This window comes from Giraffa tippelskirchi, chromosome 12, assembly GCF_054371585.1.
Source record: "Giraffa tippelskirchi isolate mGirTip1 chromosome 12, T2T-mGirTip1v1.2.pri, whole genome shotgun sequence".
Taxonomy (NCBI): domain Eukaryota; kingdom Metazoa; phylum Chordata; class Mammalia; order Artiodactyla; family Giraffidae; genus Giraffa; species Giraffa tippelskirchi.
The window spans coordinates 21,142,771-21,156,760 of record NC_137286.1 but is presented as its reverse complement, the minus strand read 5'-3'; the positions used below and the strand labels follow the sequence as shown (position 1 = coordinate 21,156,760).

Sequence of the window (13,990 nt, the reverse complement as noted above, 5' to 3'; positions counted from 1 at the left end):
ACATTTTTAGACTACAGGATATATAAATCCAGCAAGGGTCACTAGACATCATCACCACTGCCCCCCCCACCCTTTTTATACTTAGGTGCCAGTATCTCTACTTTTCATTCCTTTCTTTCCCTTCTTTGCTTCTCTACTGGCCTTCTAATCTCCAGTATGTGTGTGCTTGAAAGACTAGAAGGTATAGGCCAATGCAGATCTTCATGAAAACATGAAGGAAACAAAAGTCTTATTTCTTGATGCAGCATCAGGCAAACATGAGACTATGTTTCACTGTAAAAGAAAGTTGCTGATATGCCCCTACAATTTTTATATCATCACATTCCTACTTTCAACTTGAAAGAATATAAAATAAATGTAATGAAAACTTGCTCAATCAAAAAAAAAAAACAAAAAGGCAAAACTAGTCTTTAGTACTTCTTATATTAATATATTTTAAATATTCACCTTCTTTATTATTTTCCTAAAATTTCATAGCTGTATACATTTCTCATTAAAAAATAGTTTGAGTCATCATTTTAGAAATAGCTTATAGGACATAGGAAAGTGATACTGCCATCTTGTGGTTAAAGATTCATTTACAGCGACAAGGACTTACTGGTATTTCCCATTAACTCCACAACACATTATGTATTAATCTAAAGAAAAACAATTTCCTGTTTGGAAGTTATCTTTAAGAAGAATATACTTTTCATACATCTCTCTCACTTTCTTATGTTAAATACAACTAGGTTAAAACAAGAAATGGCATTTTGATTGGCAGCCTCAGATAAATAAAAAGAACTGTGCATTTGACCCTCTAGATTCTACTCACAGTAGCTGATCATTTACTTTCAGTATAACACACACTCTAACTCTGAGAATTTAGAGAAACAAAAATATGGAATCTAGGAGCACTGTTTTCACAAAGTAATCTCCAAGACCTACAAGCAACTAATATGACATTTATGCTAAGCTTATAATTTTTATTTGACCTAGGACCCTAAATTCAAAAGCACTACAGATAAAGTAAACAATATAGCAATAGAAATACTTTCTTCCATCCCTCTTATATATGGTAGTGGTGATTTAGTTGCTAAATTGTATCCAACTCTTGCGATCTCATGGACTGTAGCCCACCAGGCTCCTCCGTCTATGGGGTTTCCCCAGGCAAGAATACAGGAATTTACTTATGCATAGCAACCTATTTTTCCATATATAACTAAGAATTATACTTACATGGAAAAATTAATTCTAAAAGTACAGTTCTCTATATTTTTCAAGTGTGTAGTCTTCTGTAGTCTATGCAAGACACCTGTTGCAAGTGTTTTACAATGGCGGAATCTAATTAAAAGTCAGGACACTTCTGCATCTAACTCTTGTTATCAGAAAGTTTTCCTTTCTTTTTTTTCTTTTTGAGCAAATCACCAAAATTATAGGAAGACAGCACCATCTATAGGTCTGCCCAGGTACAGAATGAAGTTATTAGATGTTACTCCCCACTGTGCTACAGTAGCCAACCAAATGTACTTCCCCAGAAGGAAGTTCCAAAATAACCTTGTTTATTCTTGACCTTCTCCAAAGCATTTTACTCTATCTCTACAACCATCCTCCAGGATAATAATTGTAATAATCACAACAACAGTCACAACAACAAGAACTAAAATCAAGGTTTCCCATAACTGCATTATTTTGATTTTGATAGGCTTGATGATTCATAAATAGGTAAGTTTTCAAGAAATATTAGGGCATTGGCATTTTCCTCTCCCTCTCTCTCTTTCTCTCTCTCTCTCTCACATACACACACACACTCACACACACACAAAATGTAAAATTTTGTGGTAACAATTCTATTTTAGGTGTCATTGAATTCTATTGAAACATATATTTCATTATTCTTTCTCCAAAGTTACATCTTCTCCTTACAATAGTTCATTCTAGTTTCCACAGACATTCAACTAAATTTACCATTGTGTCTAACCTAAAGCTACCTCATACAAATGAAAAGGCTCAAGACAAATCAATGTTTTCTGCAACTTAAATACCCTCCTTCACAGATAAGCTTGTCCAGTGGGCTCTGGGGTCGCTCTCACTCCAGTGAATCATTCTAGAGCCTAAGGTGATTGTATAAGCATTGAATAAATGATAACATGAACACTAGGCTCAGCTCATTCCTAATCGTTGCTGGTAGGGACTGGCAGAAATGATGTAGCCCCAAAGATGCTGAGCCCCCTGTGGGTAATATGGAGAATTTCATACAAGTGCTGGGGCTGGCACTTAAAGATCCCTAGCAAAAACAAGAAATGGCTGGTTGCACCAAAGGTAGACTCAGTTTGTTCATCAATACTCAACCTACAGTATTTAACCCAACCGGAATAAAAGAGGCCTGATGAAGGTAGCACTCTGCATGGGGCTGATAACCTGATATCTCTTTCTGTATATTAAAAGGCAGGGTGGGGTAGTGGGTAGGAGTATAATCTCTGAAAGCAAAAAGAACAAAGCTTTAGCCTATGCTCTGTCACTGGTCTTGAGCAACTTACTTAATTTCTCTAAGCTTTATTTTCCTCATCCTCAAGAAGTTACAGATTAATACTGATGATTTAAGCAAAATAAGGATTCTAAGTAAAGCATTGATATATTGAATACTATACACATAGTAGGCATTCAAGAGCACTGAAGATGTATCTTAGCATTTCCTAATTGTCTTAGTATAATTATTGACTAGAGAATTATGTAGGATCCACCCAACCCAAACAAGTGCCCAGAGAAGTTCATTTGCAACTTCTTAACAAACAGAATGAATGAGAAAAACTAGACTCAAAATAAGGATGGACACAACTATATAACAAAAGGAAAATGGTATTTGAGGATCTAATATCACCTTTAAATTTTAGCTCCAAAATATTTTTTAAATCATTAGAATCCACATGACTCTTGATTTCCACATTATTTTTACTGTATAATTTAGAAATTTAAGCCTTCAGGACACAGAGAAGTTAGAAATATAGATCAGAGAGTTACCTGCACCTGGATAGCACAGAAGCCAGAGAGCAAGGACACAGCAGAGTGGGAATGGGTAGAGAACTCAGAACCCTGCAGAACATCAATTTTTGAGGAAAGAGAAAAGAGAGAGAGGAACTAGCAATTCTTTGCTGCTGGTATACAAGTCATCACAGAACACAAGTGATCATGTATGGAGAAGGGGGTGAAAATCAATAGCAGAGACAACTTTAAAGAGAAAAATTGGTTACAGATGTGAAATTCCACCAAGCTTAGGTAAAATTAGGAATGAAAGCCGGTAGTTAACAGTTTCAGCAAAAAGGTAAATGCAGATATGCCAGTTATAGTGGGTTGTCAAAACTGAGTGAGGAACTTTTCACAAAAGTTGACAATGAATGGAAGAAAAATACAGGACCATAGCTTGAATTTGAGAAACACAGTATGAAGAGAAAAATACAATCGATTGGTTGTTGTGACTTGAACTGTGTACCCCCACAAAAAGGTATGCTCAAGTCCTAACCCCTGGTACCTGAGAATGTGACCTTATTTGGAAATAGCATCTTTGCAAACATAATCAAGTTAAAGTGAGGTCATAATGGGATGTAGTGGGCCACAATCCAATGAATGGTGTTCTTATAACAAGAGGGAAATTTGGATACAGACACTGAAGCAAATAGGGAGAAAGCAATGTGACAACAGTCAAAGAGCACAAGGATTGTGGGCAAATGCCAGAAGCTAGGTGAGAGGCAGACAACAGATTCCCTCTCAGATTCTCTGCCCACACGTTGTTTGTTTGTTTGTTTTTTAATACAATTAAATAAAAAAATAAACTTTAATAATACCAAAAACATCTGATTCAAAGAAAATGAAATGATACTCACAGAATGGGAGAAAATATTTACAATAAGTTATCTGACAATGATACTGTATGCACAATATATAAAGAACTCGTAGAACTCATTTGAAAAGGCAGCCCAATTAAAAACGTGCAAAATATTTGCATAGACACTTCTCCAAAGAAAATATACAAATGGCCAAAAGCACATGAAAACATGCTTGATATAAGCAGTCATAAGGAAAATGCTAATCAAAACTATAATGTGATGCCACTTTACATATATAAGAATGACTAAAATAAAAAAAATAAAAACAAACAAGCAACAAGTGTTAGTGAGAATGTGATGAATTAGAATACCAGAAACTGCCAGTGGGGATGCAAAAATGTGAAGCACTTTTGAAAGCAATTTGGGAGTTCCTAAAAAAGTTAAACACAGAGTCACAATTTCACAAAGCAGTATCAATCCTAGGTAAAAGCCCAAGAGACTTGAAATATATGTCTATACAAAAGCTTTTACACAAATGTCCATAGCATCATTATACTTGATAGCCAAAAAGCAGAAACCATACAAATGTCTATCAACTGATGAATGAATAAACCAAAGTAATGTATTCACACAATGAAACATTATTTAGCCATAAAAATGAACAAAGTACCATCCATGCTACAACATGAATATACCTTAAAAACACTATGCTAAATGAAAGAAGCCAATCACAAAAGACTTCACATTATATAACTTCAAAGTGTCCAGAATATACAAATCTATGTAGACAAAAAGCAGATTAGTGATTTTCAGGACCATTGCTGCAGATCCAGAATTTCAATTCTCTGTTGGTCTGGAATAAATTCATCTCTGCTGGAGAAATATCTGGTTGCCTATTTGTTTCAGGTCAATATTTGGTGGCCCATACTGGGACCAGAGAAGATTCTGCAAGGCTCTGAAGATGCTGAAGCAAAATTCTGTAGCGACATCCTACTGTGTGAGGTGAATGGCAGGCAGGAAATGGCGGCAGCCTTCATTCCCAAGGAGGGAGGTGGAGCCTGCCCACACTGATTTCAGACTTCTTACCTCCAGAACCATGAGACAATGAATTGCTGGTGTTTTGTACCACCCAGTTTGTGGTACATTGTTCAAACCACTAGCAAACTAATGAACAAAAACTATTGATAACAATCAAAAGATATAGACCTACTAGAGTATCTGCTGTTGCTATTGTTGTTTAGTCTCTAAGTTGTGTCCAACTCTTTGCAACCCCATGGACTGTAGTCCACCAGGCTCCTCTGTCCATGGAATTTCCCAGGCGAGAATATTTATAAGGTGTATAAATCATGATCACATCTAAGTATGGAAATAACTGACACAAACATAATAGTTTAAAAGCAAAAGAAAACTGGTAAGAAAAAAAAGAGTTAGAATCTGGAACAATTGTAAAGAATCCTGTAGAAGTCCTTTAACCTGGTTTCACTCATTGCCATTTTAAGATACTGCACACTTAAATCATAAAGGTGTTTGAAAATGATTGGTGCATCTCTTTTCACTTTGGGGTCCTGAAATGAAAGATGATACATAAATTTTAAAAGTGATCACGAGGACTTCCCTGATGGTACAGAGTATAAGAATCTGGGCACACGGGTTCCATGCCTGGTCTGGGAAGATTCCACAATCTGTGGAGCAACTAAGCCCCTATGCCACAACTACTGAGCCTGTTCTCCAGAGCCCTCTAGCCACAACTATTGAGCCCTCAAGCCACAACTAGAAGCCCTCCCACCTAGAGCCTGTGCTCAGCAACAAGAGAAGCCATCACAGTAAGAAGCCCTAAAGAGTGCCCCTAGAGAGCAGCCAACTACAGAGAGTTGCAAACTAGAGAGTAGCCCCCATTTGCCATAACTAGATAAAGCCCAGGCAAAGCAATGAAGCCCCAACATAGACAAAAATAAAATAAACAAATAAAAATTAAAAGTGATCATGGGCCTCTCACCCCCCAAAAATGTGGCAGAGAGTGCAGACCTGAATGTTTTCACGTCATTTATCAAACGACTACTATAAAATAAAACATTGTTGAAAGAAAATATTGTTGCAATATCAGTTGTCTGATTATTAGAATCCCAGAATACTTATCTTTCTTCAGAGTAGGACCCTAAGAATAATATTCTGTGGCTTGGGCTTCTGATATCTATTCATTAATACAGTCAACAAATATTTCTGAGCACCTACTGTACTATACCTAAAACCCAGCCTCTCAATGGTCTGAGACGCTGTAGTCAAGACAGTGGTGGGACACAGGGCCAGGGGGTAGGGAGGTGAGGAAGGCCTGGTTTAACAAGGTGTATCTAAAATGTGTAAAGTTGTTTTATGTTCTTTTATCACTTGTGCCCACATATGATACGTATAGTTTTAAAACATGTTTCAGTGAAGGAGAGTAAAATAAACCCTCTGAAATGTCCCATGTAACTTATATTTTATTGGCTCTTAAATTCATATTTTTGAGAACTAGATTTTCTTTGAGATAGACTATATTTCAATTAAAACATATCCTTTAAAGGTATTTCATAATTAATTTGAGCAACAGAGTTGCTTCCTCCTATGTGGTTGAAATAAGGGGAATTTTTCCTCCCTAATTACCCAGATAATGGGTTCCAGCCTCCCTTTGATGTGTCATAAAGGCTCACCTGTTTCACTACAACCTGCTATTTATTATCAAGCAAATGCAGTTTGCCAAATCCTGAATTTCCAAAGGTGCCATTTATCCAAATCACATGTGTATCCCCTTTGCACCCATGCTGAAAAAGAATTCTCCTTGATCAAAATTTTAACATTGATTACTCCCCCAGTGCATCAGCCCTTTTATTACCAAGTCCAAATTAAAATCCAGAGAACTACTAGTATACCCACTGCCTATTAAGGCATTTCTTTTAACTGTATTTTAACTGTTTGGGGTTAGGGTAAGAAAAGGTAGAAATCTTGTGAAAATGGAGATATGTAAGGTATATAAGATTAGGAGTTTTAAAAATAAGATTTGAAATTATTCTACCTTTTTAGTGACCTTTTTGGGTTGAAAGCCTTGGACTCTCTCCTATCAATATAAAGTACATTTTACATATACTCTCAATAGTTTATCTCCCAGGAGCCTACCCATGAATCCCAGGTTTCTCTCCTCCAGAAAAAGTCTCTCATTTCATTTCCTCATTTGATCTCTTGAAGATGATTAATGAGATAAACTACACAAAGTAGTTGAACTGTGTTTAGTGCAAAACTGGAAAACTTATTTCCAAGATACTTTGACTAAACAATTTGACTCATCCATCTCCAGCATGATGAACAAAATAAAAACAGTGATTGAAGCTGTGGTAGATGTCTGCTTACAAGATACAGAGGACTAGGATGGTGCTGGAGAGGAAGAAACAACAGCCTGGAAATTTGGGGAAATAAATCAGGGTTCTGCCAGCAAGGTGATTATGTAAAAGACAGGTGGAGGAGGCACGCCTTATGAATTCTGAGTGAGACCTGCAGATGTCAAGGAATATGAGTGTCCGATTTGGGGAGGCAGGAGGAGACGGGTACTAGTGATGCCACCATGAAGAAAATTCAGTGTGGACAGGATCTAGGTGTGTCCTTGGGAGGGAGCCTGACAGGTCTGGGCAAGAGCAGGGTTTCTCAGGGAGCCAGGGGACTTCATTAGAGACCCAGGAGAAGTGTAAAGTTGCATGCCAGAGCCCTATGAGAACTTGGGTAGAATACTCATTTGAGGGGGCCTAAAAGGCACCCACATGACATGGGAAATAAAAACCCCATAAGCTTTGGAAACACATGGAAGCGCCCACATGGGTCACTAGGGAGAATGGGAAGGTCTGAGATGGAACCATGCTCCTGGCTTCAAGGAAGAGATAAAAGGGAAACTTCCCAGAGCCACACTGGAAGCAAACCATGGAATGACGTGGGCCCCAGGGGACTGGGCTCATCTCTGCTCTAGGATACACAGATTATGAATCAGACTACAGGCTAGATTTCAGCTCCCACTTGCTCAAGTGGACACAGCCCTTTTTCAGTCCACAATCTGCCCTACTGCACATAGAGGCCCTAAATGGAATGAGAATTTTCTTTTCACTAAATGATAATCTTGTGCCCGTACACATGGAATTATTTGGAGACAGCAAGATATTATGAAGTAGCAGAAAGATTATAAGGATTGTATTTGTAGATAAAAGTTGTTTCAAGGGATGTAAACTAATAAAAGATAGATAATAAAGGATAGTAGACTTGATCTCTCCAACTTCTAAAAACATCTGCCAGTGAGAATAGTATTTTCCTAGTTCCTCTCTTATCGTATTCCTTGAGAAATGATTGCATGCTTGTGCAACCACAGGCAAGTGAATTATGCCCTCTGGGTATCAGTTTCTTCATTCTGAAGGTGTGGTGAGGATTTAAAATGTTGATACATGTAAAGCTTCACACTGGGCATGGCCCTTGTATTTATTCCAGAAATGTTAGCTATTTTTAATTACTTGTATCATTCAATCCTAATGAGAATGTTAAAGCTGGATGTGGCTTCAAGGCCATCTGGGAGCATTTATGCAGAAAATGGTTTTCAAGTCAGGCCTTGAAAATGGGCAGAGTTTCAATAGGTAGAGAAAATTAGGGAAAGACATTCCAGGCATTGAGAATAAAGGTGCAAAGGTATAGGCAGCATTCAAGTATGGTGAGCAGATCTACTGAGCAGAAACCAAACGGAATGTATGGCAGAGAACAGGAAAATAAGACTGAAAGCTAAACTGACAGCACACAATTAAGGAGTACAGAACTTGTTCTTCTCTCTATGGTCAGCAATGAAAGCCAAGAAAGCAACCTACTTGCAACCTACTTGCAACCTACTTCAATCTGGCTCCAACTCTATGGAATCTCTTTTCTCAAGTCTTCTAAAGCAGTGCTTCTAAAGAATAAACCAGTGACGTGAGGACTTTCCTAAAACTCAGATTCTGGTATGATATGTCTGGAATAAGCTTAGCTTGAAGTCCTACATTTTTAACATGCTTCCAAGTACTACCGGGCTCCTCCTTCCTGCTCATCCATGGATCACACTTTGAATATTAATCCAATGGCCTCTTCTCCATCTCATCCTTAACCCCTCTCAAGGGTTAGCCTTGCTGATCTTCCTGAAGCTATCATCACTGGCTTATATTCACTCTCCTGAATTTTAGGCTATTACTTGAAGCTGAGAAGGCAAACTAGGAGCCTGCTCTGTGCATACTATCTTGAGCACAGCTTTCATCATATAAAACAAAGTTGCCGTTGGTAACAGTATAATAGCTATAGCTACAAACTCAAGACAAGTCTTTAGATATGTATTATCCAAGCAACTAACAGTGCACCATTTGGTCTTCTAAATGCCCATCTCATGATGTGTTTCAACTTCTTTGGAAAATAATTTGCCCTGAGATCCTCACCCCTCCCAGTGGGGATTGGCTACAACTGATTAGTACAGAGGTGGGCCCCTGACCAATACTGGATCATTTCGAGTCTCACTCCAGCATCGTACACAGGAATTGAAAAAAGCAAGTCAGTCTGCTGTTTCTCTGGTGGCTCAGTGGTAAAGAAACTGCCTGCAATGCAGAAGATCCAGGAGACCCAGATTCAATCCCTGGGTAGGGAAGATCCCCTGGAGGAGGGCATGGCAACCCACTCCTGTATCCTTGCCTGGAGAATCCCATGGACAGAGGAGCCTGGAGGGCTACAGTCCATGGGGTCGCAAAGAGTCGGACACAACTGAAGTGACTGAGCACGCACAAATGCACTTATGAATTACTAGTCACAGGTTAAGATGTTCACCAATTAACTATATTTCCCTCCTGGGCCAGCTGAGTTGTATTTGATCAGGGTTATAGACTCTGAATCAAGCAAATCAAGGACAGCTGATAGTCTTGGACATTGTGGAATTTGACCAAAATGGTGAGTAAATTGGTGCAAATTCATTATCACTACCGGGAATAACTAAAAAGTAGAAAGTGGGGGCACTGACAACATAATGAATAGACACAGCACAATTACATATAAGAAATGAATGCCTGGATTGCCATATTAATGAAATGTCATCATTAGAAAAGTGTAGATTGTAAGTGATACATCTACTTGTGGTCCTCCTAGATGCAAGAAACTTGCGACAGGATGATAAATAGTCATCATTTGTAACAGTCCTTTATACAAAGTTCAAATTTGTTTGAAAAGAAAATTTGCTCATCAAAGGCATACATTAGACATTCAGTCATCTTAATATGATTTACTAGCATTACCATAATTTATTAAGGGATATTTACATTTATAAAAATGTTTTGGGACTGCCCTGGTGGTCCAGTGGCTAAGACTTGGTGCTCCCAATGCAGGGAGCACAATTCCCATGCCTGATCAGGGAACTAGGTTTCACTTGCTGCAGCTAATGAACTCCCTTGCTACAATGAAGATTAGATTCACATGCAGCAGCTAAGACCCAGAGCAGCTAAATAAACAAATAAGTACATTTTTAAAAATGTTTTATGGTGATGAGTGAATTACAGTAATTATTTTATATATTCATAATAAAATGTATCACAATTTGTAAGATTAAATTTTCAATCAATTCATAATTTATATTTTAAAATATCTTTAAAATACATTCACATAATGTAACTCGTGTGTTAGTAACTTTCTCTTAGCCACACGTAGTAATTATTTCCATGATTAGTTATAACATATTTCTTCCTAAAGATTGTTCCCTACAGCATAACTCTCCATAAATTACTGTGAGCCTATTATATCAAAGGTGTTTATATGCGTCAACATTTTCATTTAATTTTAATATGCTTATTAAGGCAGGAATAGCTGCAAGCAAGAAACAGGATGCAATAAGAAAACCTGTGGAGTCCCAAGGCACATACTTTAACGAGGGAGGTAGAAATGTAAGATCTGCGTTAGCTGGGGGAAAAAAGAGGCTATAAATGGATAGCACAACTAAATCTAATGCAAACTGGATCATTTCAAATAGAAGAGCCAGCCAGGCTAAAAGACCTCCTCAAAGTGGCAGGCCTCGGAACTGCTGCCTACGTTGCTTTCCAGGCTAGGAACACAGAAGGCGGGGAACCCGAGAGCGGCCGGCGCGGGCGCCGCGGCGACTTGACCTGGGACATCCGGGGCCCGGCGCCTGATCCCGGTTTTCTTTACTGCCGCGATCCGCGGGCTCGGGCTACTCAGGCTCTGAACCCGGAGCGCGGAAGGCAGAGGAAGAAGGCAAAACCTACGGTGGGGAGACTTGTCGCAGAAAGGTTTTCGGAACGCGGGAAAGGAAAGGCGACTAGCCCCCGGCGGGGCGGGGCGGCCTTACCAGCAGAGCCACCGGCAAGAATCTGCCGAGAAGCCTCGTTCACGAAGCCGACAGAGGGCTTGGCCGACATCTTCGCAAGACAGTGGACCACGGCGTGGGCTGAGATGTCGGGGCGAGCTTGCCTGCCTCGAGGCCGGCCTGCGGAGCCTCTCTGGAGCAAGAGAGCCGGGGCTGTGTTGCTTCTTGGGCCGAGTTGGCTCCCTGGGGGGCGGCAATCCGACGACTGCTCGGAGGCGGCGGGCGGTTTGGACCACAGATTAGCAGCGTGATCTCCGGCGGGTTGAGACCTGCCTGTGGCTCTCCTTCAGGGGCTCTCTCTCCCCAGTCCTGTCTCCCTGGGCTCCGAGGAGGACCCAGGGACCCCAGGGTTGGGTTGGTCGACCGCAGCGGGTCGGTTTGGTCTCCTAGATTGGCGCTCACGGGTTTCCCTATCGGGAGCCTTCTGCAGAGTTTGTCAAGCTGGACGCTCTGCCTCTGATAACGCAAGTAAAAAAAAGTGACCCTGGCCTAGAACTCCATCGGCAGGGCCCCGGCGACCCTTGCCCTCTGAAAAGCCAGAGCACAGTGCTGTTCTAAAGAAGGAACAGGTGACTAAATTCCTTGGAGTTAGTTGTCCTGAAACTGTAGAACTGAAATTGACAGCAACTAAGTCAAAATAAATCCAATTTACGGTTATCTTACAATTGAGTTAATGTAGTACTTTTCTAAGAAGTGATTTGGCTTAAGGGAATTTATCTCATACCTCATCAACTTGAGTTTTATTTACTGAAAGACCAAAGAGAATAAAAAAGACCTTATTACAAATAAGTCTCTTCTATACTTAATATCTGTGAGCATCCGTGTAATGTGTGTGTAAGAAAAGCAGATTCATGTTCCAGTCCTGTCCTACTGAATCACAATCTGTGGTATAGGGCTCAGAAAATTGTGTTTGAATAAGTTCTCCAATGATTAGTATGTTACAGTTGGTGAACCACTGACCTAAATAATCAAGGAACATTAAGGAACTCCCAGTATATTCTCTCCATAAAACGATTAATTATTCATACTAGCTTTTTAGGAGAGTTAGCAAAACAAAAATACTAGGATATATATACTATTTTTAAACCACAAGTTGATGCTATGTAGGAGAGACAAGATTCTCAAATTTGAGGAAAATACCTGCCACACCCCTAACAGGCAGGAAATGATAGGCCTAAAAAGGAGGAGAAGCTTTGGAACCCTTATTGTCGTATTATTTCTTAAACACGGTATTCAGTACTAAATATATTCAGTTTGAACCATATAAAATTGCTATTTTTGAAGGCCATTGAATATCAGTATATGTAACAAGGTTCAACTTAATATATATGATTTCCAATTAAATGTACCAAATACAGTAATTGGTTTTATATTTTGTCTTTATTTCTTGGGTTGAGCTATTAAAAGCTGATAATAATGACAGTGAGCAATTGGAGAGACTTATTACTTCTGTGGTCAGATATGCAGAAACAAATTTTCTCATATTGATTAAAATTACCTAGTTTGAAATACTTACCAAGAAATAGTTTTCAGAAATATTTGCTATTTAGATATAGTAAAAGCTTTTAAGCAGTGTTTCAATTTCTTACTAATTAAATATGAGGCCTTAAGTATAACATAGAATCACTTACTCATTCAGTAAATACTGAGAACCTATTATATACTAAGCACTAAAATCAGAATTTCAGAGCTCAGAGAAAATATTTCCCTCATTTCCCATTGAGGAAACTGTTTCCCAAGATCACACCAGAAGTTATTGGTATAGCTGGATTCAATTCCAGAAGTCCTTCTTCCAAGAGCCATGGGATTATAGATTTAAATGTTAATCACAGGCCAAATTACCTTTGGTCATACTGAAACCTAAAATAATTAAATGCTACCAAAATTAATTTTGTATATAAGTAGATAATTTTTTTCAATTAAAGAATTTTTTTGGATTATTACATACTATTAAACCCCAAGGCACACAGGGAAGCAAATTCTACATTCATTCATTGAGAGTTTTCTACTTGTCAGCATTATGCTCTGGCAATATTACAGTTAAAATCCCCCCCTAGAGTATATAATCTAATGAAAGAGATCACACCATGTTGCAATGTAAGTAAATTTTTCCCTTCCCTAGATTATTTCAGGAAATACAGCAGTACTCCCAGGTCAAGATTTAAAGACAGCCTTTTGACATCATTCATCATTTCCATGAATATCTTTATCTATGAATATTTTAACCTAAGGAGGTAGATGCAAGTTTGAGGTCTCACTCAGACCTCAATCTTTCAGGATCCCAAGGATTCAGTCAGAAGACTCCCAGACTCTCTTTCCAAATACCCTTTTAGAAAATTGCTATCTCTTTTTAACTTCTCTGCACTAGAACAGATTTCTTTGAGTAAAAAAAGCAAGACCTGACATCACAGGTGGCCTAATCCTATACCTCTAGATGAGCTGAGAAAATAGGACCTGGTATAAGAACATTCTGGAACTTAGGAGTCAGCCAGTGGTAATCCACAGTCAATAAGTACCCACTATGCTCAGAGCTCTGATTATGGGGCATAGCTCTTACCTGCAGCCAAATTTGCCCATGGCTAGTATTGGAACCCTGGGAGGTTAGCACTGGGAAAAGCAAAATTTACTTGACCTACTATTTCATATTCCTTAGACACAATCCATTGCATTACTCTATTATTATTTTACATAATGGTATAATGTCCTGATATTAGAGCAAAACTGCTAAAGTATCAAGCTTATATTTTTTAATTATTGATTTATTTACTTGATCTTGGTTGAGAACTACATAGCTAAATTATGG

General features: G+C 38.7%; 1 protein-coding gene across 8 annotated transcripts in view; it reads right to left on the bottom strand.

The window, feature by feature from the left end:
• The window catches only part of SLC25A21 (solute carrier family 25 member 21), a 516,014-nt gene that overhangs the window by 493,582 nt on the left and 8,442 nt on the right, over window positions 1-13,990 (bottom strand). For 2 of the 8 annotated variants that reach the window (XM_081547881.1, XM_081547880.1), the window contains exon 1: window positions 11,170-11,744. The exons of the other annotated variants lie outside the window; for them this stretch is intronic. In XM_081547881.1, the coding sequence (XP_081404007.1) occupies window positions 11,170-11,239 (70 nt within the window). In that variant the 5' untranslated portion in view covers window positions 11,240-11,744. Of the gene's footprint in view, window positions 1-11,169; window positions 11,745-13,990 lie in introns of those variants that run through there. 8 annotated transcript variants of the gene reach the window in all.